This window comes from Macaca thibetana, chromosome 2, assembly GCF_024542745.1.
Source record: "Macaca thibetana thibetana isolate TM-01 chromosome 2, ASM2454274v1, whole genome shotgun sequence".
Lineage (NCBI taxonomy): Eukaryota > Metazoa > Chordata > Mammalia > Primates > Cercopithecidae > Macaca > Macaca thibetana.
The window spans coordinates 96,281,529-96,309,467 of NC_065579.1; the positions used below are offsets into that span (position 1 = coordinate 96,281,529).

Sequence of the window (27,939 nt, forward strand, 5' to 3'; positions counted from 1 at the left end):
GGCCTTCTTATTTGACACAAAGTCTCTGGCATTGCTCTTCTTCCAGGCAGAGGTGTTCCATGTTCTACCTGAGTGTGTACAGCCCCCACAGTTACTGCCTTGCTGCCTTCCTGGCCTTGGCTCAAGCAGGGGGAACAGGGAAGGGACTGGTCCTCTCTGCTGTTCCTGCTTTGGTTCTGCAGTGAATCCCTGCCCCTGGCCCTTCCTGCTCCTTCTGACAGTAGCCTCCCATGTGGAGCACCCCAGGATCTACTCCCACCGACTGCACCAGTCATTTCCTGTGCGTGTGTAGACATGTACGTATGTGTGAATGAATGCTCATGTGTAAGACTGGGCCTTTCTCCTTTAATTTGATCTTACCATATTTAGGAATACCTCATACTTTTGGTTCGTCCTCAGCATCTCGTCTTTATTTTCCCATGCTGTTGTGTGGTTTTATTTGTCACAAGTAATTTTTTTCCCCCTCTTCTCTGCCCCTTCTAACATCTTGGAGAGGGATGGAGACCGAAGAGTGAGTTTGGTCCTCCACTTGATCCAGGTTCTCATTTTTGTTTTCTATTTCAAAGCAACAACATGGTACTGTGACTTTGATAAGAATTGACCTCAGGCCCAGCAAGATTTCTCATGCCTGTAATCCCAGCACTTTGGGGGGCCAAGGCAGGAGGATTGCGTGAGCCCAGGAGTTCAAGACCCACCTGGACAACATAGGGAGACCTTGTCTCTACAAAAAATAAAATTAGCTGGGCTTGGTGGTGCGCATCAGTGGTCCTGGCTACTTGGGAGGCCAAAGTGGGAGGAATGCTTGAGGCTAGGAGGTCAAGGCTGCAGTGAGCCAAGATTGTGCCACTGCATTCCAGCCTGGGCAACAGAGTGAGACACTGTCTTAAAAAAAAATAAGAAACAACCTCAGTAATATTCTTATTTTTTGAATAATTTTTCTTTGTTGAAGACTCATTCCTAGAACAAAATACCAAGTTAAGTCTCCTGTCCTGTCTAGTTGTGTGCACCACAAGCACTTGGTTTGTTTATGGGTTGACGGGACCACTGCTGCTCCCATGGGCCGTTTCCCATCATAGGTGTCAAATGCCTTATGCACAATGGGCTGATACAGTGGATGATGCCAGAATTAGTTGATAGATAATGATCACTCACCCATTAGCACTTATTTAATTCAGTGTCTGTGTTCTCCTTCGATGAGTAAGCGCTGGGATAGAGAAGTAAGGTACATGTCCTGGTTATGTTTGCCATGTTGTCATGTTTGCAGTTTAAAGGCCTGCATTAATGTGCTTTGTGTGAATTGGTTCTCCATCACAGGCATTAGTATGCACCCCCTGAGCACAGCCTGGGCTAAGAGCTATGGCGTACAGGTGGTGGATCAAGGGTAGCTGTGTATGGAAGTTTGCCCTCTCCTAACTAGATGAGTCAGATACTGAAATACCCACAAGACACTTAATAAGTCTAGTAACTGAAGTTCTGACAAAATGGCATGTCAGTGTAGAAAGGGTAAGAGAGACTAATTCTGCTTGGTGTGCTCAAAACACCAGTATGTCAGGTGGTATTCAAGGTATTCCTTAAAGGATGGGAGCCTATCGGTATAATCGCTGGATGCCCCATAAGGATATAAGTGTTTCAAGGCAGGACCATGACTCTTATGTTCACCACTGTGTCTCCTATGCCCCTGGTACTCAGGATACAAATGGATGCATGGATGGAAGGAAGGAAGTGTGGATGAATGAACAGATGAATGAATAAATTAAATGAAGGCAAAATTCTAGATGGGAGGATAGTTTGAATGGTAAAAGAGTGGCAAGAAGAAGTTAGGCATATTGGTGAAATTAATACCAGTTTGGCAGACATGTAGAACACTTGAAGGAGAATGGCCAGAGAAAGGGTTGGAGGAAAGACTTAACTCAGATGATAAAAGCTCAAAAACTTTGGCTTTTCTTCCTAAATAGTGGAAAGACTTAACTCAGATGATAAAAGCTCAAAACCTTTGGCTTTTCTTCCTAAATAGTGGACACCAAACAGCAGGAAACATTTGGGTAGGTCTTGGCCGTAAGCATGCACAATTAATTCAAAGTTTTGAGAATATAATTTAAATTGGAAAAAGACTCCTGACATAGGCTTGTCTGGCTTCTTTGTGCTGTAGATAAATAACCAAAGATGGCTGCTGCAGGCTACAAGTTTAGTTAACTAGCAGCAAGGCCATAACCATTTCTGGGCTCTCATTTCTTGGTTGTCTTGTCTTTAGATGTGTGCAACAGCACTGATCTTCCGGAAGTCGAGATCATTAGCCTGCTGGAGGAGCAGCTGCCCCATTATAAGTTAAGAGCCGACACCATCTACGGTTATGACCACGACGACTGGCTCCATACACCTCTCATTTCTCCAGATGCCAACATTGACCTCACAACCGAGCAAATTGAAGAGACCCTAAAATACTTCCGTAAGTAGTTGCCCATGTGTGTTGTGATGGCAGTATCATGACCAGTTCTTCTTGGCCATGGCCCCAAATAAGATCTTGTACTGGCTACCCTGTGCTGTGGCTTGCCACCTTTGGAAAGGTGGTCAAAGAAATGCGACTGTAGGGGTTAACCACATAAAATGTCCCAATTTTAAATGTTCTGAATAGAAATTTTAGAGGAGTGAGGATCAAGTTAAGATTTTCATTTGAACCAACTTTTTATTTGTTTATTTTTTGTGATGGAGTCTGGCTCTCTTGCCCAGGCTGGAGTGCAATGGTGCTATCTCGGCTCTCTGCAACCTCTGCCTCCTGGGTTCAAATGATTCTCCTGCCTCAGCCTCCCGAGTAGCTGGGGCTACAGGCACACACCACCATGCCTGGCCAATTTTTGTATTTTTAGTAGAGATGGGGCTTTACCATGTTGTCCACACTGACCAAGCTGGCCACTCCTGACCTTAAGCCACCCACCTTGGCCTCCCAAAGTGCTGGGATTATAGGTGGGAGCCAACTTTTTTTTTTTTTTTTGACTGTACAGAAGAATTTGAAAATGTTCCTATTTCTGTTTCTTAGCAAAAGTACCACAAGTCCTTAGAAACTCACTGGGAAGGAGTTTGTCTAAATTTAAAACCAAAGATATTGGGAACATCCAGGCAGCTCATTTATGTGACATAGCAAAACATGTATACCAAGGCTGATAACTCTCATGTGAAAGCTCACTAAGCTGGTTATTTGGAGAGTCCAAATACCGCTGCAGCAGCAAACCGGTCTGCTGATGGGCTGCAGACCGGATACCTGGTAGGGTGAGCAGTAAACTAGGTGAGTGTTTTCAGTGTGGTCATGATGGCCAGGGTGTGAAACTTGATATTGCACACTTGTAAAAAAAAGGATAATTTAAAAAATGAATACTTTATGATTCTGATGTTTATTCAAAATGTGCCCTTTTAGAAGTAATATCACTCTTTAAAAACTTATGGCAGCCAATAATTTATATATCTATCACTGTATCACTTAAAAAAAAGGATACCAGTCCTTCTACCTGCAGATAACTTGGTTCAAAACCAGCTTATGTCTCATCTCTAAAAATTTCTTATCATTATTTTCACTAATACAGGCTGATCTCTCCAATATTCTTGAATTTGTGAGATTATTTATAATAAACAAGTTGGTTTGGTACTACAAGTTTATCCTTTAGGGCGTGTCTAGGGATGTTTTCAGGTTCTCTTTATTAGATATTAATAAGAAAAATGTGTTGCTTACATTGACCCATAAACCCTACAGAGTCTTTGTGAATACTGCAGATAATCAATTTCAGTAGGGGTGATAATAGAATAATCCACACCAGGGTAGTTGTGAAGCATGTTAGACTTGTACTCATATTGGAGTTGAAGCTTTAGAATTTCTAGTGTGTCTTGTAGCATATAGGAGGCTTCTGGCAAGTCATTTTGTTGATTCATGACGTCTGTACCACCAAGGAGATATGTGGTATCGTGTGGAAAACCGAGTCTGCAGTAACCTCCTTGGTAGATTTTGTATTTGCTTTTTTCAGACTGTAGATGTCTGCAAAAAAAAAAAAAAAAAATTCACAAGAGAACAGTAGAGTTTGTAACAGAATTATTTTTTGGGCCTCTCTGTGTTACTTACCTTTCCTTAGGAGACCCTCTTGTGATCCTGCAGTACCTATCATGGCCATTTCTGTCACAGGAGGCTCCTGGGTCCCACTCATACAGTTTTTTTTTCTTTTTTTTCTTTTTTGAGACGGAGTCTCGCTCTGTCGCCCAGGCTGGAGGGCAGTGGCGCGATCTCTGCTCACTGCAAGCTCCGCCTCCTGGGTTCAGGCCATTCTTCTGCCTCAGCCTCCCAAGTAGCTGGGATTACAGGCGCCTGCCACCACACCCGGCTAATTTTTTTTTTTTTTTTGTATTTTTAGTAGAGACGGGGTTTCACCATGTGAGCCAGGATGGTCTTGATCTCCTGACCTCGTGATCCACCTGCCTTGGCCTCCCAAAGTGCTGGGATTACAGGCATGAGCCACCATGCCCGGCAACTTTTTTTTTTGGAGGCAGGGTTTTGCTCTGTTGCCCAGGCTGGGGTGCAGTGGTACACATATGGCTTACTGCAGCTTTGACTTCCTGGCCTCAAGCAACCTTCCCACCTCAGCTTCCTGAGTAGCTAGGACCATATGTATGTACCACCAAGCCCAGCTAATTTTTAATTTTTTTTTTTTTTTTGGAGAGATAGGGTCCCCCTATGTTGCCCAGGCTGGTGTCAAACTCCAGGCCTCAAACAATCCTCCTGCTTCAGCCTCCCAAAGTGCTAGGAAATCAGGTATGAGCCACTGCACTTGGCACCATTCACACTTTGATTAATCACTGACATTTACAGTGTAATTGGAAGACCATCCATGGGCAACACTACACAATTTTCAGAGAACATTGGCACAAATTGCCTCATTTCATTCCTGTAAAATGCCTGCAGTTGGGTAGGGCTGGTTTTATTATAGGTGAAATGGATGTGTGGAAGGCTCAGTGTTCACTCCATGACACTGAGCCACAGTTTCTAAAATCTGTTTAACAGGAGACTTGAGGCTGGGCGCTGTGGTTCACGCCTGTAATCCCAGCTCTTTGGGAGGCCCAGGTGGGCGAGTCACCTGAGGTTGGGAGTTTGAGACCAGCCTGACCAACATGGAGAAACCATGGTGGCACGTGCCTGTAATCCCAGTTACTTGGGAGGCTGAGGCAGGAGAATCACTTAAACCTGAGAGGCGGAGGTTGCAGTGAGCCGAGATCGCAACATTGCACTCCAGCCTGGGCAACAAGAGTGAAACTCCATCTCAAAACAAGCAAGCAAACAAACAAACAAACAAATAGTAGATTTGAACAGAGAGAGAGTGTCTTTTTTGTTTATTTGCTTTGTTTTTAATTATACAGTTAGGAAAAAAGAAGAAATCCTGGTGAGTTTGGCAGTAGATAACACAACTTATAATAAAACTGGAAGAACTAAAATAAACATTGAGCAGAGATTCTGAAAGTTCTTAGAGCATGCTTACGTCAAAGCCTTAACTTAATTCTGTATCTTCTTCTGTGGTTCCTGTAGTTAGAGCAACATAGCTATTTCCTAAATGTCTGTCAGTTGAATGATCAGGTGTTAACTCTTAAATACAGGACCCTGTAGAGCGGAGCTCTCTCACTGAGGTCCTGTGACCCCTAAAGGGTCTGTAGAGAGAATTTAGGGGTTCCATGCACTTATAAAGGGAAAAAAAATCGCACTTTTATTTTTATTAACTTCTAACTGAAATGCAGCATTTCCTTTAATTATGAACATAGACACACATAGGCACAGTGGTGTTAGCAGGACCTGTGATATTGTCACCAGTAGAAATCACAGATATTTTCATGTCATGCTTCAGTGGAAGCAGATACTTTGAGTTACTGCCTTTGCTCATCACTGCCATGAAATTACATTTGTTGTTAAATGTGCTAATAGATCTTTTATTTCATGTTACAGTTGGGTAGAGCTGTTTTTATTATAGGTGAAATGGACGTGTAGAAGGATCAATGTTGTAGAATACTGTGTTATGGAATATGTCTTATTTATTTAGATCTTTTATTTCTTTTATTCTTTAATAAAGAAGCACTTATCAGATATCACAGACTTTTTTGTTGTCGTTCATATCCCAGAGTTTTTCAAGTTTTAGATGCAATCATTTTCCTTTGCAGTCCTTTGTATTTTATGTCTTCAAAGCTTTCTTCTGAGGAGGTGTCTGTGAGCCTTGCCAAATTGGCAGAGGGGTCACCAGAAGGCACTGGTTCAGAGTCCTGCTGTGTGCATGGTATCCTTTTTGGGTTTCGTGTGTTTGTTTACAAGTGTGTAACCCAGGAGATGCTGTGACTCACCAGTGTGTTGAATCAGTTTTGAGGCGTGTGAGAAGACAAGGCAGCCTGCATTGATTAGGGCAGAGGTTCTCGGTTGTGGGTGGGCATGGGGATAAGGAGCGCTGGGATTCTGATATGCTCCCCTGGATGAGAAATCCTACAGAAGAGGGCCAGCTACACATTGCTACACAGATCAGAGCAGACACGGCCCCTTCCTTCACGTCCTCCCGCTGAGTGGAGAAACGCGGCTTTACCTTTTAAATTTGGTCCTCACTTGGCTTCCTAAGAAGAGGCGAGAAAGCTTTGGGCATCCACCTTTGCCAGGTGGTAGAATGACATTTTCAGAGAAGTTTTAGTGCTTCTCGTAGTCAGGTGGGTTTATAACTCCTGAGTCTGAGAAACACAGAAAATTAAAATGACCCACAAAACAGATATACCCACAACGATGGGACATTTGGGAGAAAGCATAGTCAACATATGGTACTTGCAGTGTGCTGGGTAATCCTCAGAGTGGCCTGAATTTAATGCTCTTGCATTCTGCAGATGAGGACGACAAGGCTCAGGGAAGTTAAGGAAAAGTCACGTACCTAGCAAGGTGAGTCAGACCTAGTTTGTCTGGTTTGACTCCATCTCTTACCCAGTATCTCAGATTAGCTACAAAGGGGACAAGAAAACTTCTTGTTTAAGAATGAAACCCATCAGGTGAAATACAAGAAAACCAAAAACCCCATCAAAACCTTAGTTTCAAAATCTGTCAATAGCTTATTTATTTATAAAATATATGTCTAACATATTGAAAATTCATTTTTTTTCATGGTTTGGGCCATTGTCCCAAGTGACCCTTAGCTTGATACAGCTTAATTTGAAGATGAGGTTTCTTTCTTCCCTGTGATTTTCACCTCCATCCTGTGACGTGTAGGTCACACTTCCCTAATCCCTGGTGGAAATGACAGTGTGTGCTATAGACTTTTGTAGTCACATAACACACAGCAGACACCAGACATGAAAGCTGCTGCATTGGTCTTTGGGTGGCTATGGAACTCTTTTTGGTCCCTTCTTCCAGGGACTCCTGTATGTAACTTTTTGATTAAGAAGCATTGATTGAGGAAAAAAAAAAAAAATCCGTATCTCACCTGCATATGATCTGCTGACCACCCTCCCTGAGTTTACCTGGAGCAGCCTTTTTCCTAAGAAGAGAAGGTTATGAAGCAGATAAGAGTTTTATAATATTGTTCCATCATTTGTTTTTACTGTAAAGTAATATTAAGGAATAAGCCAACAGTATTTACTGAGTGACTGGTATTCACCTCTAACCCTTTGAGGACTTGTTTGCATTCCAGCTCAGGTTTTCTGACTAAGGAGATAAAAACATCTCCTAGACTATTTATTTTTTTCCAAGACCTAACCCAAGGACTTTGCACTGGGTTGGACCAATGCAGGCAGCTCTTGAGGCCTTCAGTGCCATCCTACCCTGAGTCACTTACCTTGCTTATGTCGGGGGAGGGGGGGTAGTCTGGAACCTGCATATTAAACCAGCTCCCCTTGCCATTTTAACTTTTAAAAATTGAATTTAACATTAAACAACAACAACAAGACCTTTAATCTAGTCCAACCATCGTTGTTCACGTGGGGCCTCTGAGGTGCAGAGTGCATTGACTTGCCAAGCCTTGCATAGCCAGGGTATGTGGGGCCAGGAATTGTGTGCAGGTCTCCCCACGACTCTAGAATTGTGTCCATAAAGTAGAACCTACAGTAATATTATTATACCTCCATTTTCACCTTTGCTCATTCACTTGTGTCCACACGGTCACAGGCGTAGCAAGCGTTTATACAGTTGGTTTTATGGATGTGCACAACAAACCTCATGTGTTTTACTTATGCAGGGCTCATCCGAGGAGAGTGGGAATTTACTCAAGGTAAAGCATGAGGAGCCAGAGTATCTGGCATGGGGTTTAATTGGAATCCCTCTACCTCCACCACTGTACCTGGAGGCTCCTGTCTCCCCTCATCCTGTTTGACCCTTGAGCTGGGCCGACACAGTGGTCACTCCCTGCTGGACACTCTCCTGGCTTGACTCCCAGTGCCTCACTTGCTCCCATAGTTGCCTTTTGTCTCTCTGGATAGTCTTTCCAGCCTCTTTCACCAGTTCTTTCTTTTTCTTCTTCCTCTGAACTTCTAAATCAGTGGCTGTCAACCCTGATGCACCTAGAACTTAAAAAAATATAGTCCGGCAGACGCTGTGGCTCATGCCTGTAATCCCAGCACTTTGGGAGGCCGAGGTGGATGGATCACCTGAGATCAGGAGTTTGAGACCAGCCTGGTCAACATGATGAAACTCCGTCTCTACTAAAAATACAAAAATTAGCCAGGCATGGTGGCGTGCACCTGTAATCCTAGCTACTCAGGAGGCTGAGGCAGGAGAATCTCTTGAACCCGGGAGGCAGAGGTTGCAGTGAGCCGAGATTTGTGCCACTGGCACTTCGGCCTAGGTGACAGAGCAGGACTCCATCTCAAAAATAAATAAATAAATAAACAAATAAAAATAAATAAAATTAAAAAAAAATACAGTCCTAGACCAGGCGTGGTGGCCCACACCTGGAATCCCATCACTTTAGGAGGCCAAGGCAGGCAGATCATATGAGCCCGGAAGTTTGAGACCAGCCTAGGCAACATGACGAAACCCCGTCTCTACAAAAAGTAATTATAATAAAAAAAATACCTCTGTGCGATGGTATGCGTCTTGTAGTCCCAGCTATCGGGAGGCTGAGGTGGTAGGATTGCTTGAGCCTAGGAAGCAGAGGTTGCAGTGAGCCAAGATCATACCATTGCGCTCCAGCCTGGGCAACAGAGCGAGACTCTGCCTCAAAAAAAGAAAAAGACAAAAACCAACCCTGGAACCAGTCCCCTGCAGATACCAAAATCCATGGATGCTCAAGTCCCTGATATGAATTGGCAAAGTATTTGCATTTAACCTGTACACATCTTTCCATATACTTTAAGTCTAGATTACTTGTATTACTTGTAAATGCTATTTTTTTTTTTTTTTGAGACAGTCTCCTGTCGCCCAGGATGGAGTGCCTTGCTATCTTGGTTCACTGCATTCTCAACCTTCCAGACTCAAGCCATCCTCCCACCTCAGCCCCCTAGTAGTTGGGACTACAGGCACATGCCACCATGCCCAGCCTAAAGTTTTGTATTGTTATTTTACATTGTTTTTTTCCTCCTGAACATTTTTGATCCATGGTAGATACAGAAGGCTGACTATATATCCTCCCCAGGCCCCAACCTCAGGCACAGTCATTCTAATTGATTCTCAGGCGACTGTGATGTACTGCTCTGAATGTTGGCGTGCCCAGCCTGCGTCTGTCTATATCCTCTCTCCCAAGGCTGTAATACCAGCCACATGCTGGTGACTGCCAAATGTATACCCACCCTGACCTTCCCTTCCTCCCCCAGCCTCATGTACCCACATACTGAGGTTATTAACTCATCCACTGCAGAAAGTAGATTGTTCCCCCCTCCACACACATTTGTCTTAATAAATACAACATGGTTTACCCTATTTCCATATCCTCCTGGCCATCTACTGGCCCTGTTAATTCTTCCTCCAGATATATCCCAGACCCATTCTCCGACCTGGCTGCTGCCACCCTGGATGAAGTCACTGCCATCTCATCCCTGGACAGCTGTAACTGCTCTCCCAGCTTCCACTCTTGCTTCTCTGCTGTCCTCTTTGGACCCAGCAGCCTGGCTGGTCTCTTTTTGAAATCCAACTGGATTATGCTGCTTCTTTGTTTCCCATTGCCCTTTGGATAAAATGCAGAGTCTTCCAAGACTCTGTGACCTGGCTCTTGGGTCTGTATCCAGCCAGCCTCGTTCCACCCTGTCCTTACCCTATAGCAGCCCCACCAGTGCTTCCAGACCCTCGAACACACCAAACTCCCATGACCTTGGGTCATGCCGCTCCCTCGCTACCCCTCTTCCTTTTCTTTTTTGTTTTGTTTTTAATGTTTTTATTTATTTCTCTTTCTTTTTTCCTTGAGACTGGGTCTTGATATGTTGCCTAGGCTGCCCTCGAACTCCTGGGCTCCAGCACTCCTCCTGCCTCACCCTTCTGAGTAGGCTGGGATTACAGGTGCATGCTGCTGTGCCCAGCTTCTTTTCTGTTCTTTGGTTCTCAGCAGAAGTGTGCTGTCCATGACAAGCCTTCCTTGAGCACCCCATCTGTGGCATACCCCATCTCTGTTGCCTTTTCTTGCCTTCATAGCTTTCATCACTCTTTATTTGCTTATGTAATGATAGCCAATAATGGTAATAATGACTCACATCTACTGAGTGCTTACCACTTGTCAGGGTGGTGCTAAATGCCTTACCTTTATGAGCACTGCAGGACATAGACACTAGATTTGTTGTAGTACATAATCCTCTCTTCGATTAAATGATTTTTTAAATATATTACAATTGTTTTATCTAAATTGAATTGGCCTTTTAATCCCTAATTGTTTTTCAAGATATTAAAGTTAGTTTACATAGATTTAACACTCTTTTATAGCAATGTAAATGGACTTAAAAAATTTTATAAAGAACACTTTTAATGCTATACATGAAATAATAAACACAATGATATAATTACATTAATCAGCAAAACAGGCGTGAACAAACAGGTTGGGAACACACACACGACCATTTTTCCATTGGGAAAAGGCTCAATTCACAAGAGCCCAGATGCCGAGGCACATAAGACAGTGGTCAGCTGGCTGGCAGTATCAGCAGGCTGTGGGCCTGCCCTTCCTTCCTTCCTTCCTTCCTTCCTTCCTTCCTTCCTTCCTTCCTTCCTTCCTTCCTTCCTTCCTTCCTTCCTCCTCCCTCCCTCCCTCCCCTCCCTCCCCTCCCTCCCTCCCTCCCTCCCTTCCTCCCTTCCTCCCTTCCCCTTCCCCTTCCCCTTCCCCTTCCCTTCCCCCTCATCTCCCCTCATCTCCCCTCATCTCCCCTCCCCTGCCTCCTTCCTTACCTTTCCTTTTACCTTTCCTTTCCTTTTTCCTTTTACCTTACCTTACCCTACCTTAATCTTGCTCTGTTGCCCAGGCTGGAGTGCAGTGGTGGTGATCATGGCTCACTGCAGCCTCAACCCCTTGGCCTCAAGTGATCCTTCTGCCTCTGCCTCCCGAGTAGCTGGGACTACAGGTGCATGCCACCACACCCAGCTAGTTTTTAAATGTTTTGTAGAGACAGGGTTTTGCCATGTTGCCTCGGCTGTCTCATGCTCCTGGCCTCAAGTGATCCACCTGCCTTGGCCTCCCAAAGTGCTGGGATTACAGGTGTTAGCCACCTCGCCTGGTCTTTTTTTTTTTTTCTTTCTTTAGAGACAGTCTTTCTCCAACAACCAGGCTGGAGTGTAGTGGCGTAATTATAGCTTACTGCAGCCCCGAACTCCTGGCCTCAGGCAGTCTTCCTGCTTTCCCTCCCAAAGCTATGGAACTGCAGACAGGAGCCACCATGCCCGGCTGGTCTTTGGGGGCCATGGCAAGTGCAGGCTTGTCAGAGGAATTAGTGGAGAAGCAGGGATTAGTTAGGAAAACCTCTCCACTTCTTGTGTTTCATGCCAGGCAGTGTTTGTAACTTCAGAACCTGCCCTTACCTCACCTACCTGCCATGTTATGCTCATTTCACCTACTGTCCCCTGCTGTATAGGGAGTGCCTTGAGGGCAGAGATCATGTTAGTTTTGTTCCCCCTTCTGTACAGAGGGTGGAGCCCAGCTGAAGGAGGAATGTGCTGCTGCTGTCTCTGTATTTCCAGGTACTCCTTGTTGATCTCTAGCCAAGACGAGGAGCCTCCTTATGAGATGTCATCTTTTGAGCTCTTTTGATGGAGGGAGTACCACAGTGATGCTTGAACATGAAAAGTCTTGGCACAGTGGCTCACACCCGTAATCCCAACACTTTGGGTGACTGAGATGGGAGGATTGCTTGAACACAGGCATTTGAGACCATCCTTGGCCGCCAAACGAGACCCCATTTCTACAAAAAAAGAAAAACAAAACAAAAACAAAAAAAAACATGAAAAGCCTCATCCAGAGTATTTCCCACTGAGAGTTTTACTTTCAGCCTGTATTTATGTGGAATTGGACTGTGTGGGAACATTCTAGCTCTCCTCCTCCTCTGACTAGTCATCGCTGGCTTTTTGTCTTTGTTTTTGGCTAAGTCCCCTTTTCTTTTTGGTGTGCTTAGATGTGGACATCTCTCAGTGCTCTGGCTTGGGGTCTCCTCTTGCCTACATCTTCTTTGCTTTGGCTGTTGCCTCTCTGCAGGTGATGGCTATGTTCCTCTCTACTGCCTGGATATGTTGCTGGAATCTCATAGAAACTGAACGTGTGCTTGTCATCCTCACACTAGCTCTTCTTACCATCTGCCTGACTTCCATAGAAGCCCGGCATGGACATGCGCCAGGCCCTCACCAATGACCCTGTCCATTCTCAGAGGTGCCTTCCCCTGCTCTCCTAAATCCATAGATGCTAAATTTGTACCTCAATCCTGGTTCTGAAACCTGTTTCTCTGTCATCGTAAAGAAATCATGGAGCCTCTCTGTACTTTGGTTTCCTTTTTTGTGGGTTTAAGGAAGATTCTGTGACTTTGTTGGTGATGACATGGCATTGGGAGATAGGGTCCATTTCTGATTTTCAGAGAGAGGAAGTAAGCATGTGTGTCACTGTTGTAGAGAATTGTGGCACCTACCCTGTTCTTCAGCTCTTGGTGCCTGGCCTTGTAATGAGCACAAATGATCTTTAGAAGAAGTTAGATTTTAAAAATAATATTTTTATGGCTCACACTTACAATCCCAGTGCTTTGGGAGGCCGAGGCAGGAGGATTGCTTGAGACAAGGCATTTGAGACCAAGCTGGGGAACATAGGGAAACCCCCATCTCTATAAAAAAATGTTTAAAAACTACTCAGGTGGTGCATACCTGTAGTCCTAGCTACTCAGGAGGCTAAGGTGGGTGGGTCACTTAAGCCCAGGAGTTCGAGGCTATGATCGTGCCACTACATTCCAGCCTGGGCAACTGAGTGAGACTCTGTTTCAGTAAAAAAGAAAAATAAATAAATAAATAAATAAATAAGATAATATTTCTTTCCTTTTTTTTTTTTTTTTTGAGATGAAGTCTGGCTCTGTTGCCCAGACTGGAGTGCAGTGGCATGATCTTGGCTCACTGCAACCTCTGCCTCCTGGGTTTTTTCTGCCTCAGCCTCCTGAGTAGCTGGGATTACAGACACATGACACCACACCAGGCTAATTTTTCTGTTTTCAGTAAAGACATGGTTTCACCCTGTTGGCCAGGCTGATCTCAAACTCCTGACCTCAGGTGATCCACCTGCCTCAGCCTCCCAAAGTGCTGGGATTATAGGTAAGAGCTACCATGCCCGGACAAAATAATATTTCTTTCTATCACAAAAGTATGCTGATTTTAGGTGATTTTGAAAATAAAAACAAAAAGATGACTAACATAGCAACCACCACTCACTTTTTGTGAGATTTTTCTAGATTTTTTTTTTTTTCTGCAACACATATATTTAGGGACATAATGCATTTTAAATAAATAGTATATGTTGATTATTTCCCCTGGCATTAAATTTCTTGAAAAACACAATTTTCAGCATTGCTTAATATTCTGTCATTTATATTTGACCATTCATCTATTATTGGGAATCCAAGCCATTTCTACTTCTTCCCCAAACAACACATGGGTGAATACCCTTTTACTTCCAGATATCAAGCCAGATAGTACAAGCAATTTGCCTGAAAACACTGAATTTGGTCTTTAAGAAGCCTAAACACATCCTAAAGATTTTTTTACTCGATACCAGAGGAGGGATGTCTTACCTCTTCTTTAGTTTGTGCAGGTTGTTATTCATTAGTGAATATTTGGAAAATAACCAACAGGTAATTGTCAGGAAGGCAGTGACTAAAGTTTTTGTGAATATGGCATATAATTTCAAGAAAGATGGGTTTTTTCCCCTTAAACTCAAAGTTATCAAGAGATCAACTTCTCAAACTTTGTACCAAGGGCAGTTTTGTGGGGGAGAGCAGGAGTGTATGTTATTTGTGGAGTTTAGCTAGAATTGAGAGATGCACCTGATCACTGTGGAGTAGTTGATATCTCTGTTTGGCTTGGGTAACGTTGTTTTATAGTGAAGGTTTTCTTCTTCCAAGTGACTCTGAGAGGAGAGAAAGTGGTTGGAGACCCACCAGTGCTGCGTGAGAGGGCCATTTCTCCATCATCCACCGACTAAATGTGTGACCTTGGGCAAATCACTTATCACTGCATTGAGACTCGGTTTCTTATCTGGAAATTAATTAGCATTAAATATTTTATGGTTCTCTGAATGTTTCTTTGAGAGATTTTCACTCTCTAGTTAATGGTATCCCATGATGAAGTTTTTTAAAATTGTTTTTTGTTTTATGGCCGTTTCTTCTTCTTCTTTTTTTTTTTTTTTTTGTCAATTTATTATTTATTAATTAATTTATTTTTTTACTTTTTTTTATTATACTTTAAGTTCTAGGGTACATGTGCATAACGTGCAGGTATTATGGTCATTTCTTAATTTGAGTTTTTCTGTATTGCAAAATAGGAATTAAGAGAATAGGGACCTTTTTGTTTTATAGAAATTGTAGTGTTGTTTTCTTTTTCAAATGCAAGTGCTATTAAATTGCGTTCAGGTGATAATCTAGGGAACCTCTTACAAGTATTCTCAGACAGAGCACTGTAGACATACACACTGAACTCTCTAAGCATGTTTTAAATTACCCAGGATTTTTCTTGTTAAGATTTAGATATGTACGAGGCTTAAATTCCAGAAGATTACAAATTGTCGAAAGTAATTTTCATCTTCAGAGAGTAAATTAATGGAGCAGAGTCCATGTCTGCTTGAATGGGCCAATATCCTCTTCCCAGGCCTTTTGTTGAATAGGTGCCTAATGAATGCTTCTTAAATAAGTGAAAATGCAAAGCCATGTTTTTAAATTTAAAAAATAAGCTTTCTCCTTCCTTATCTTTTTTCATAAAAACAAGATTTAAAACCCATATATAGAATAACAAGATCGTTTTATTTGTTGCCACCTTCTAAAGATTGCCTTCATTTTAATTAAAATCCTAAGTGAAACAAAAATAGAGACACTGGCCAGATGTGGTGGCTCACACCTATAATCCCAGCACTCCGGGGGGGTGAGGCTGGAGGATTGCCTGAATCCAGGAGTTCAAGACCAACCTGGGGAACACGGTGAGGCTCCGTCTCTATTTAAAAAAAAAAAAAAAGTACAGACACCACAAAATGCAAGTACGCCTATACAAATTAAATGAATAAATAGCACACAGTGCTGACCTTCTGAAGGGGAGTGCGGTCAATAATTTTATTATTTTATGAGGTGATGACCTAAAAGAAAGCATAGGGTGTGTGTGTATGTGTGTGTGTGTGTGTGTGCATGTGTGTGTGTGTGTTTGGAGGAGGGGTATCTTTTGGAACATCAAGGAGTCTGTTGTCACCTAGACGTGTGTGGTGAGGCAGGGTTGAATGAAGGGAGGAAGGATAAATTATCGGGGTGGAGTAGAGGTTGTACTGAGTTGGAAAGGGGATCTAATTGCCAGGAACTTTTCATTATCATCTGCTAACAAAGCTAATGCAAGATATATACATTATAATGTATTTATAAGTAGTTACCAAGAATTTCTGTTGTGTAAATGCCCAAGTACTCTGGGTATGTCGTTTCTGCCATCCCCAAGCTCTGGGGCCATTTTGTTTACAGGCAAGGACCTAGGTGAGCCCTGAGAATTGTGCCTTCTCTCTTCTCTTACTGCTCACATATGCGGACTCTTCCTTGGGCCCATTTTCCACCACTGTTGGCTGACACAGACGGCTGCAAGATCAAAGGCAGAAGCAGAGACACCCTGGAGCACAATCACTTCCTCTCTATTAGTCAAATGTAGTCACGATGTCTCCACCCAGGTGTGGGCCTGGGCGCCAGATGCTGAGTAGAATTGAAGGCGCCCGTCTTGGGGAGGTAATCAAAGGCAGCCTTGTACCAGGGTGCTTGACAGCACCAGGAGCCTTTCACAGTGTCTGGTGAGCACCGTGGCCAGGTACTCATACTGGTCAGCAGACCTACCCTCGTGGTCCCTGGGCTTACTTTGTCACCTGCCACCTGCCAGGTTTCATTTTTTCTCATCAAACCAGATTCCAAGGTTGAGTATTTATTTTTTTCTTTTTAAGAAGAAAAATGCCTGGCAAGCAATTCTGTACAGATTGACAGTTTTTCTTTTTCGTGTTATTTCAGCATATCTAAGACAAAACTGGAAGGGACTCAGGTGGGAAATTGACATGACAGCTCAGCTCACACTCCACCCCCCGTGATGGGCCCAGGCTACTGTGGTTCAGCTGAATTTTGGCATGAATGGAATATGGGGCCGTTTGAGCTTCTGGTTTACTTGTGTTTTGAGGCCTGTGGCGCCTGCTACCTGACCTGCTGGACATAGGAGTGAGATTTCCCATACAGCCTCCCAGGCTGGCAGGAGGCAGACTCAGAACCATGCAGGCTGTGTACTGATGCCACCACACACCCAAGCTCTTTTTCTTCTCTCTCTCCTTCTCAGAGGTAGGGTTGATTTTAATGAGAACTACATCGAGGCCAGGATGCATGTTGGCTCCTCAGTGCTCTGCCAAACGCCATCTCCCTGCTTTTAGATATGTTCTGTAAAAGCCAAGCTTTGTTCCCCCACCTTCCCCTGGAGGTGGGTTGGTGCCTGTGCCTGAAATGAGGAGGAGATGTTTTCGGAGGGGGTAGTTGACAGCAAGCTGTTCATTAGCAGCCTGCCTTCTGCCGTGGGTGCTCAGTGACTGGCAGTGGCAACATTTTAAAAAATAAAGATCAGGCTGGATGTGGTGGCTCACGCCTGTAATCCCAGTATTTTGGGAGGCTGAGGCAGGCGGATGATGAGGTCAGGAGATTGAGACCATCCTGGCTCAATGGTGAAACCCCGTCTCTACTGAAAATACAAAAATTAGCTGGGCTTGGTGGCTCCTCGGGAGGCTGAGGCAGGAGAATTGGTTGAACCCCGGAGGTGGAGGTTGCAGTGAGCCAAGATCGCATCACTGCACTCCAGCCTGGGCGACTGAGTGAGACTCCATCTATAAATAAATAAATAAATAAGTAGACAAATAAATAAGTAAACAAATAAATAAAATAAAGATCAGAAGGATAACTCTGCAGAAAGAAGCACCTGCTCAGTTAATTTTCTGAAGCAAGTGGAAGGAAGGCCTGCTTGTAAGGCTGTCTTTCATGTGAGCCCCATGGCCCCCTCAAGGACGGAAGGTTAGAAGGCCTCTTCCGGGTCTTCCTCTCTTCTGCTATAGGCTTCTTGGCTGGCCTGGCATACAGGTGCCCTGACCAACAGGGAGGAAAGCTTTGGAGTCTGAGGGCAGGTTCCAGAGGGGAATTGGGACCTCCGAGGGCTCTGTGTGCTAGCAGGAAGGAGGAGCACTGGGGACGCATAGGAATTGGGAAGTTATTTTGTTCAGACGGCCACATCAGGGCCTGGGCATGCCTGTGCTGATCACCTGTGAGGCCTGGGGGAAGGTGGGGTGCAGCAAGATCTGTGAGGTCTGAGACACTCGGGCAAACTCATAACTGCATCATTTATATATACTTTATCGCTCAATTGTTAGTGTTCATTCATCTTTTTAGTGTCTTGCATAAATTGAAATATTCATATACTCACACAACTAATAAGTACAGACTTAGAAATTTTATTAAATTCTTTTAAACATTTAAATTTGATTAGAAATATATTTAATTAGATCTGCCTTAACATCACAGACCAAATCTATTAGATTCTCTTAAATGCTCACAAAAGAACATGTAGGTCTTCTAGCAATGACAGCAAAACTCCTGATACTCACACTTAACATAAGCATTGGTACTGTGGGTTTAATTAATTTCTTTGTGATTTCTGAATCTGTTTTATATTTTTCCAGTGATCTAGTAATCTTTATAGATATTAAAGAAAATACGATCTCAGCAGCTCTGTTAGATTCCTAGGGCTGCCATAACAAATTACCACAAACTTGGTGGCTTAAGACAATAGAAATTTATTCTCTCACAGTTCTGGAGGCCAGAGGTCCAAAGTCAAGGTGTTGATACTGCTGGTTCCTTCTGGACACTCTGAGGGAGAATCCGTTCCCTGCCCCTCTTGCAGTTTCTGGTGGCTGCTGGCCATCCTCAATGTTCCTAGGCTTGTGGCCGCATCCCTCCAGGTTCTGCTCTGTCTTCAGGCTGCCCTCTCCTCTGTGGGCCTTTTCTCCTCTTCTCTTCTGAGGACACTTGCCATTGGATTGAGGGCCCACCTCAATCAAGGATGATGTCATCTCAAGACTTTTAACTGAATGACACCAGCAGGGCCAGGCACGGTGGCTCACGCCTGTGATCCCAGTACTTAGGGAGACCGAGGCAGGCGGATCACTTGAGGTCAGGAGTTTGAGACCAGCCTGGCTAACATGGCAAAACCCTGTCTCTACCAAAAATACAAAAAGTTAGCCAGGCATGGTGGCGCATGCCTCCCAGCTACTCAGGAGACTAAGGCAGGGGAATCACTTGAACCTGGGAGGTGGAGGTTGCAGTGAGCCATGACTGCACCACTGTACGCCAGCCTGGGTGACAGAGCGAGACTCTGTCTTAAAAAACAAAATAAAACAAAAAAAGAAGAAAATGAATTACACCTGCAAAGACCATTTTTACACCTCCACAGCTTCCAGGTGGACATTATCTTTGGAGGGGCCACCTTCGACCTGATGTCTTTTCCTGAAATGACAAATTCTTTATATTTGGCCACTTGTGGTTGTGACCCAGTGTCCCATCCAAATGACACACTCATCTGGAACATGTTTGAACACACGTACAAGGTTTCTTAGTGTCTTACTGTTATCATTAGCAGCTTTTATTGAGCTTTTATCTTCCAGGAATTTGGGGCCCCAGTGTGGGCAGTCAGTTCTCCTCTGGAGCCCTCTGGCTGATCCATCATCTTACAGCCCTGGGGGTGATCCTGTTCCTACCTGAGTGTAGTCTGTGCCCACAGCGTCAGGCCTTTCTGTTCTTGATACTTGCTTCCTCCTTCCATGTAGGGTAGGCTTATTCAGAGCCATCCTACTTAGAGACGTATTTGTACACTGTTTTATAAAAGGCATTAGTGGCAGAAACAGAGCAGTCATACATACCCACCTCTGCTGCTTCCTAAAATGGATTAAAAATAACTTCCTAATATATTCTCCCTTCCTTTATATATCAGTTGCCCTGTCACTTGGTTACCCTTTTCATTTTGATATTGAAGATTCATGGCCTTTACAGGCTCACCTTGTCTCTTTTAACTGTTATTGACTGTGTTCTCTTTTGGATATTCAAATTGTCACAACACAGTGCATGGTAGTCCTTTTAAGATGGCTTTTGTATACCTTATCACTTCTACCCCAGACCTTTTGACATGGTCTTTGCTTTCTTGAAAGCTGGTGTTGCAGGTCCCTCTTGATTTTCCCTGCCCCAAGACATGGAATCAGCAGCTCTACAAGGAGCCCCGTTAAGGTCTAACCTAAATCTGGGCACCAGAATGTTGACTTGCTGCTGATGGATTGGAGGGGTGTCTTTGTTTAGCCACTTATGTGACAGAGCTGGAAAGAGTTGTTTTGTTTGTTTGTTTTTAATATCACGAAGTTACGTAGATATTTTCAGTTTAACTCTTACTTTCCTGGTCATTTATTTTGTTCTTTTTTTTTAAAAAAAAAAAAAAAAAACTTCTCAATTTGTTTTCTCTCTGAGGTGCTAACTTGAGTCTTTATCTTCTTTAATTGTACCTCTTCTTTTTTTTTTTCTTTCAAATTCCATTAGCAAATAATCCTTGGATGCTTTTTCATTCACTTATTGAGAAGTGGAAAAGGCTTAGGACGGGGATCATTTCTGGTTTATATCCAGATGCTGTTGGTATTCTCTGTGCAATCCTGGGCAAGTGACTTAAACCACTTAAGACCCCTTTCCTTGTATCCACAATGAGGGAGCCATTAGGTCGAGGGGTCTGAGGAGTAAGTGAGATATAAAGTACTAAATGCCAGGTATACAGTCAGCACTTTCTAAATGGGGCAGCTGAAGATGTGACTAAGGAATGGCTGACCAGGTGGCTGTGAGGCTTACCTGAGACTGCTCCTGGGACCTGTTCTTATTCCTGACTTTCTGGTGGCAGTGATGGAGGAGAGTAGGGTCATGGTTGGGAGGAGTCTGCTTTTCAGCCGCAGTAAACCTGGGCCGAGGGAGAGCCATAACCCTCAGGAGTGTTGGGACTCCTGGCGTGAAGGAAAGTGGATTTGATGTCAGATAGACTTGGATTTTAATTGTGAAACTCTTTGCAGAACTGTGGACAGATTACTTTGTCTTTCTGAGCATATGAAAGAGTTTTGGTGTAGTTCACTTTGAAATTGCTTGAAGCTCACAAAAATCACCCCTAAATGATGCTGTTTCTTTTGTGCTTATTTATACATTGTTTTGTTTCTTTCCCATTTGCTTAAAAAGTGAATTGGATATGTGCAGCCTTTGGACTTAATGTAAGCTGTGCTCAGTAATGTATTGTCATTGATGTAGGGTCCCTCACTCCCTACCTCACCCCACCTGTCACTCCTGCTCATTACTGTGAACTCAGTGCCTTTGAATCAGTTATGCTGGAAAAAGCTTACAAATGGCATTTCTACCTCATTTCCCTAATTATAGCTTAGGAATTTGTACCCTCTTTTTAATTGTTCATTTCCTGGCGTATTTCCCTTTAAAAAAAAAAAAATTAGAGTGATGAAGATGACCACAACTAACATTTATTGCAGACTTATTTTGTCCTAGGCACTGTGTTAAGTGCTCTGCCATACACTAATTGATTATAGCTTCCCCTGTCTCTGTGCATTATAATCACCCCCATTTAGCAGATGAGACTGATGTGTCTAATAAAGTCATAGACGTGGAAAACAAAGAGCCCGTACCAAACCTCAGACCATCTGACTCCAAAAGCCCATGCTCTTAACTATGAAATCTGTTATTTTTTACTTGTTTTATGGTAATGGGGTAGGAATAAAAATGTTAAACAAATTCATAGTGCCATAAGGTAAATGTGCCATGTTTTATTTAAGGGGTTTCTATCAAAACAAAAAAGCAAGCAAATAAGGGATTTGTATCTTTGTATTTTTTTTAACTTTAACAAAATTTATTCTTATAATTTGAGAATACATTGTTCCATATAGATTGGATTATTTCATTAAAATGTATTTGTTTCTTGATTCTGTTACATATAAAATTGTATGTGGAGAAAACATGTGCAAAGAGATGGCTAGGATTTCAGTAAAAGACAAAGGTTTATCGTGAAAGCTAATCTTTCATATAACTCTTAGGATCAGTTGAACCCTGCTGAAGTATTACATTTCTTCAATTCTAAATTTCATAGAATGTCAGTTTTTCTATGTCTATTGTATTTAAGTAACATTCATTGCATTTTTCTTTTATTTTTTAATTATACAAGTAATGCATGCTGATTGATTGGTAAAAAGTCTTGCAGTCTGTAAGTAAGACACATAGTCATAATCTTCCATCTCCTCTCCTCCCCAAAGGAGCTACTTTAACATTTTAGTATGTATTTTCTTCTAAAAAGATATATGCAGTTTTGAAAATTTAACAACTGCCTAATTAAGAATGAGCAAAGAGAGCCGACCATCGTGGCTCATGTCTGTAATTCCAGCATTCTGGGAGGCTGAGGTGGGCAGATCACTTGAGGTCAGGAGTTTGAGACCAGTCTGGCTAACATGGTAAAACCCCGTCTCTACTAAAAATACAGAAAATTAGCTGGGCGTGGTGGCACACACATTTAATGCCAGCTACTCGGGAGGCCGAGGCATGAGAATCACTTGAACGTGGGGTCAGAGGTTGCAGTGAGCCAGGATCGTGCCACTGCACTCCAGCTTGGACAACAGAGCGAGACTCCGTCTCAAAAAAAAAAAAAAAAAAAAAAAAGTTATGTGCATTTTTGAACAAAGATATTTGATATGATTCGTAAACAATAAAAAATTTATGCATTACATTTTCACACCTTAGCATAATTTTCAGTTGCCGAAACTCAAAAGCATGTCGATGTTACTCGATTTTGTATACATCTCATTTACTTTTCTGTAAGTAGATATAACTTTTCAAAAATGTAGTCAATTCCCCAACTTTCATGTTGTTCTTCAAAAGCATCAATCTTCTCAAGACAATGAATATTGCATATTGTACTGAACAACCTTTCAATTTCAGCATGTGGAACATAAGACAGTGGGCCTGCATGTTTAGTTGGGTCACAAGAAAGAACAGACTGGAGGTACTGAAACCCTTTTCCCAGGAGAGACAACATTGTATCTGCATAATGTTCGAAATCTCCTAGATTAATGGCAACCAGTGCTCCTCTGTCCCAAATTCTATCAAATTTGTCGATATGTGTTTGGGGAAGATAAAAAATGCTGCAACAGTACAATGAAATGTTCTCTGAAGAACTCTTAAATACTTTGGCTTCAGGAACTTCGCTGATTGGTTCTTCTGAGTAAGAAAGATTCCGCTCTGTAAAAAATTCTCATATCCCAAGTGCGCTGATTTATACACCAACTATACTGTGTCCTTGGTCTGCAAACCATTTCATCTCAACAAGGAGGAAAAAATACCTTCAGTCTACTCTCGCCTTTAAGAAAAGTATCCAAATGCTTATTCAATAGCTGATGTCCTTGTTCTCGATGAAAAGCAGTATTGCTGTTCACCCACTTGTCTTGCCATTCTTCCAGAGTTTGTACTTGGTTTTCCTGACCTCAGTATTGGGATACTCTTCCATATCAAGTGAAGCTCTTGTATCATTCATAGTTTCATAGATACCATTGTCTCATAAGCGTATGTTTTTAATGCCTTTACTGGTTTATTACAAAGGATACTGTGAAGGATACAGATGAAGAGCTACATAGCTCCAGGAACTTCCATGTGTTCAGCTATTAGGAAGCTTGTCTGACTTTCATGTGATGCTTTGAGGAGTTTACATTTCCTGTTCCTTTATTTTATTTTTTAGTTTTTGAGGTTAGGGTCTCACTCTGTCAACCAGGCTGCAGTGCAGTGGCATGATCACGTCTCACTGCAACTTTGAACTCCTGGGCTCAAGTGATCCTCCAGCCTCAGCCTCCCAAGTAGCTGGGACTACAGGCATGTGCCACCACACCTAGCTGGTTTAAACTTTTTTTTTTTTTTTGTAGAGATGAGGTTTGGCCATGTTGCCCAGGTTGGTCTTGAACTCCTGGCCTCAAACTGTCCTTCCTTCCCGGCCTTCCAAAGTGGTAGAAGTAGAGGCATGAGCCAATGCAACCAGCCCTCCGGTTCCTTTATTAAATCATTTTGCAAATTCTTGTTGGGCCTCCCCCACCCTGATTGGATCGAACTGGTGAACATTGCTGATTTTTTAGGAGTTCGTTGTTAACTATTTGCCTGTTTATAAGGCCCATCATCATCTTTTTAGAAAGACCTTATGGAACTTTAAACAAAACCTCAGAAAACCTCGGGACACCGGCCTCCATTCATCTGTCTTGAGGTGAACGTCTGAGGGGGCTGTTTGGTGGCTTGCAGTGGGGCTCTTGAGAGGCACCATCAAGGCCAGAGATAGGATGATATAAAAGACTAGAGGGAGAGATGAGACGTGTCAGGTAGCAGGGGCAATTTTAAGAAAGGAATTAAAATCATTGTCTGCTGACTTTAGTCACAAATCCTAGAAAACTTAAAATGCATATTCAAGTTGGAATCAGGGAGAGGGAATAAAGTAAGTGAGGGAGGCTATGGGATCTGATGTCTACTTTGACCATAAAGAATGTGCAGTTGGGTTGGGGATGCCTTGGAGGAGGAAGAGATGATGACAGAGGGACACAGGTCCTCCACGGTATAAGTGGTAGCCAGGAGACAGCATGGCCAGGGATGGTGTCATTCCCTTGTCTCCTACATTTTCTGAACTTTTCTGGAATCCTGTTAACAATTTTAGCCAAAATTCATCATCAACATCAGTGGTTCCACTGCCCCATGCAGGGATGGTTTCTTTGTCTGCTTGTGGTTTGGGCCCCTGCCTTTAACTTCTCTTTTCCCCCCGAGACTTGAGGCTCTGTTATCCATAGTGCCAAAGGATTGGATCCCTGCAGTCCACAAGGGGACAGGACCTGCTGTCACTAAAGGCTGGGCCAAATGGGGTCAGCCAGCCACCTGGCAAGTGGGAAGGTCTGATGTGGTATCCTGCCCAGATGTGCAAGCAAGGCCTAATGGTGAGGGCCAGAGATGGCTGTAACATGAGGAGAGGGTACCCCAGAGCAGAGAGAGATTTCTTTGAGGACCTCACAACACAGCATTACAGGCTCTTCAGCTTCCAGTGATTTAGGAAGATTGAGATAGATCAGTACAAAGTATAGATTCCATCTAAGATTCTCTATATAAGATGTGTGTGTCTATGTGATTTTCCTTTAAATTTTCTATTTTATACACAGAAGCAGACATACACATGTATAGAAACACACAGACATTATTATCTGTATATATGCTGCTGTTAACACCAACAGATACTTACGGTACCTGGCCAAGAGGTCAATGAAGTAAGTAAGTAGTTTTGGTTTAGGGCAAGATTCTCAACCAGGCAATTTTGCATCCAGGGGACATTTGGCAATGTCTGGAGACATTTTTGGTTGTCACATCTTGGGGGTAGAGAGTAGTGCTACCTGCGTTTAGTGGGTAGGCACCAGGGTTGCTGCTAAACATCCTACAATGCCCAGAATAGCCTTCCACAACAAGAATTATCTAACTTCAAATGTCATTAGTGCTGAGGTTGAGAGACCCTGTTTTAGGGAATGAAATTCAACCTATAGGATAGTCTAAAATCTGTCTTATTATCCACTACCTTGTTTTATTATGAATATTTCAAACATATCAAACATTTAGAACTAATATTAACTGTATTTTTTAAGGAAATAAAACACATGGGTGCATTTCTAAGGAAAGTTTTGAAAGCCCATTTCCTCACTCCTTCCCCAGAGGCAACTAACTTCCTACAAATGGACTGTTTTCTTCTAGTGTGTGCATTTTTGCGCCTTGATTACACATGTAAGTGTCCATGAAACAGCATATTGTACTGCACAAGCCCTTTGTGATGGTGCCCTCCTCTATTTGTATGTGACAGGCTATTTTTCTAGAAGTTTGAGCAAAGGCATGAGCAGAGAATAGTAGTGCATCTAAATGAAAATGTTTCCATTTTCTAAGTCATTTACATTTCCTTTAAGTGGTGGTCAAACATTATACAAGATGTTTAATGTGTTAAATCAGGTTGAAGAAAGGAAACCAAAAGTAATGATTTGCAGATTTTAAAAGGTAGCAGTTTTCAAATCCAGAATCTTCTTTCTGTCGTGACCCAGAGTAGGGTGAATAAGCTTGTCCTTACATTTATTGAAGGTGATGATGGTGCTGACCCCCCTGTCTCTCCCTTGCCTGTACCTTCTCTTTTGCCTGCCTGGCATCTCTCAACCTCTGCTGCCAGCATCCTTGGAAGACATTTCCTCCATCTCTGCATCATTTTTCAGAGCCGGCCAGTTTCTATGGCAACGGTTAGATTGAAAGATGAGCGGCGAGCAGGAGACGAGGCTTGAGTGAGACAGCCGGTGGTGGTGTGTGTCCCTGACGTCACCCTCTGGGCGTCTGGATAGGATGATCCTGGCTACTCCCATTCAGGGCTGCTGTCCAGTGCCGCTTTATTGGCAGTGCTGCCAGGGTCTCCAGTAGCTCTGCAAATTGCCTTCCTTTCTGCTCCTCCTACTCCCTCCCTCCCCCATATAATTTTTCTTTTCATTGCCCACATTCCTGTTTTGGCTCCAGACTGTCGTTAAGAATGTACAGCCTAATTCTGGTGTGTTTCGGGATGTTCTTCTGCCCAATATTCTGGAAGGGCGGGGAGGCATGGCAGCGTTTTACTTGATGTTGATGGCGCTGTGAAGTCCATTCTTTCCTCTGCAAGACTACTGACTATGCAGAAATTTATCGAAGCGGATTACTATGAACTAGACTGGTATTATGAAGAATGCTCAGATGGTAATTATGGCCCCTGCAAAATACAGCTGGGATGTGTATAGGGGCATTGTCTCCTTCTGGGTGGCAGGGGGGTCCTGAAACCTTTAGGGGAGACAGGCGGCTGGCGGGTGGAGGGTACCAGAACTAGCACCACTGGCTCCGACAATTCCAAAGGCATGGTGGAGGAGGTGGCAGGTGGGCAGGGCTCTTTACTGTGAAAGACTCCTGCAGTATGTATGATCATTTGCTTAGAAAGGGAGATGGTTTTTGGTATGCTGGGCTTGTAAGTGTTATACTTCTATTGGATTGAATTCTCTCTGGGGTGAGACGTGAGTGTGTTGTTGATGCATGTATGTGTGCAAGTGGAAATGTGTTCACTGCGCTCTTGCTGTTGGAGGGGTTAGGAAACTGGGGGCTTGGAACAGTGTGTGCAAGAGGTGGCTTCCTGGACTGTCAGCAGCAGGCCTTGAAGACTCTGCCCTTTTCTGAGCCCAGACCTGGGAACTATCGGAGGCTGGAGAAAAGGCAGAAGCAGCTTACCACTTAGCGGGTGATTCAAATGAAGTTTGCGGGTTGGATCCAACAGAGGTGGGGGTGGGGCGGTGATGGGAAGGGCAGGGAAAGAATGTGTCCTTCTGTCGCTACCTTGGTTTGTGCAGGGAGGGTGTGGCACATTCCAGGGGAGACTGGGTGGAGGCCAAGTGTGTGGCTGGACAGGTCTCAGGAGGTTTCAAGCACATGGAAAACAGCACTGAGGTGCGTTCTCAGAGAGATCACAGTGGGCGGGGTCTCAGGTTCCTGGGGTGTTGGACGTCAAAATTGTGTATTACACAGTTAATCTAATCTGTCTTCTTCAATTTCTTCTTGAAAATGACCCTCATATCACATGCCTTCACAAAAGAAGGGCACAATTAATATATGCACTTTGAGGGTCTGTTCCCCAGTGATGATATGTTCCCAGCCCTATATGAGCCATTAATAGATAAGGTAAGTGCTTTTTAATTGAGTCGGGAGTTTCAGAATGCTCTATTCCTGACTACATTTGATTAACCTGAATGATGTAACAGGCTGGGACCTGGCCTAGTTAGTAAACTGAAAAACTGCATAATTTTCTCTTATCCACTGATTTTTGCCTCGACTGTGGGTTAAGGCTTTCTCAGGGGGTGGTATTTAAATATGCAGAAAAACTATGCCAGTTCAACTTCACTGTCCCCCGGCTTTAGATGCAGACATTGTCATGTTGGTTCTGTGTACATCTTTAACTGTCTTGAGTAACAAGGATTGGAGGCAGCTCCCAGGGTCATGAGGGCAAAGGACGAATGAGTTCTTTTTTCTTTGGAATCTATTCATTCTTAAAGCAAGTTCCCATTCTGTTACCTAACTCCAAAAGGAAATTCTAGAGATGCTCCTTTTTGGAAACCATCATTGACCTCCTTCTAGTTTCCT

At 43.3% G+C, this 27,939-nt stretch overlaps 1 protein-coding gene and 2 pseudogenes across 9 annotated transcripts in view; 2 read left to right on the forward strand and 1 right to left on the reverse strand.

The window, feature by feature from the left end:
* LOC126948533 (cytochrome c oxidase subunit 2-like) overlaps positions 1-24,538 on the forward strand; it is a 281,739-nt pseudogene extending 257,201 nt beyond the window's left edge.
* TRAK1 (trafficking kinesin protein 1) overlaps positions 1-27,939 on the forward strand; it is a 213,866-nt gene that overhangs the window by 107,300 nt on the left and 78,627 nt on the right. For 6 of the 9 annotated variants that reach the window (XM_050780361.1, XM_050780365.1, XM_050780354.1 and 3 more), the window contains one exon: positions 2,252-2,446. Coding sequence is in view for 7 of the 9 variants with exons in the window: in XM_050780354.1 (XP_050636311.1) it covers positions 2,252-2,446 (195 nt within the window). In the remaining 2 variants the exon portion in view is untranslated. Of the gene's footprint in view, positions 1-2,251; positions 2,447-26,037; positions 26,515-27,939 lie in introns of those variants that run through there. The other 3 variants (XM_050780359.1, XM_050780363.1, XM_050780364.1) reach the window with 3 other exon arrangements.
* Positions 22,553-23,278, reverse strand: LOC126948530 (thiopurine S-methyltransferase-like; annotated as a pseudogene).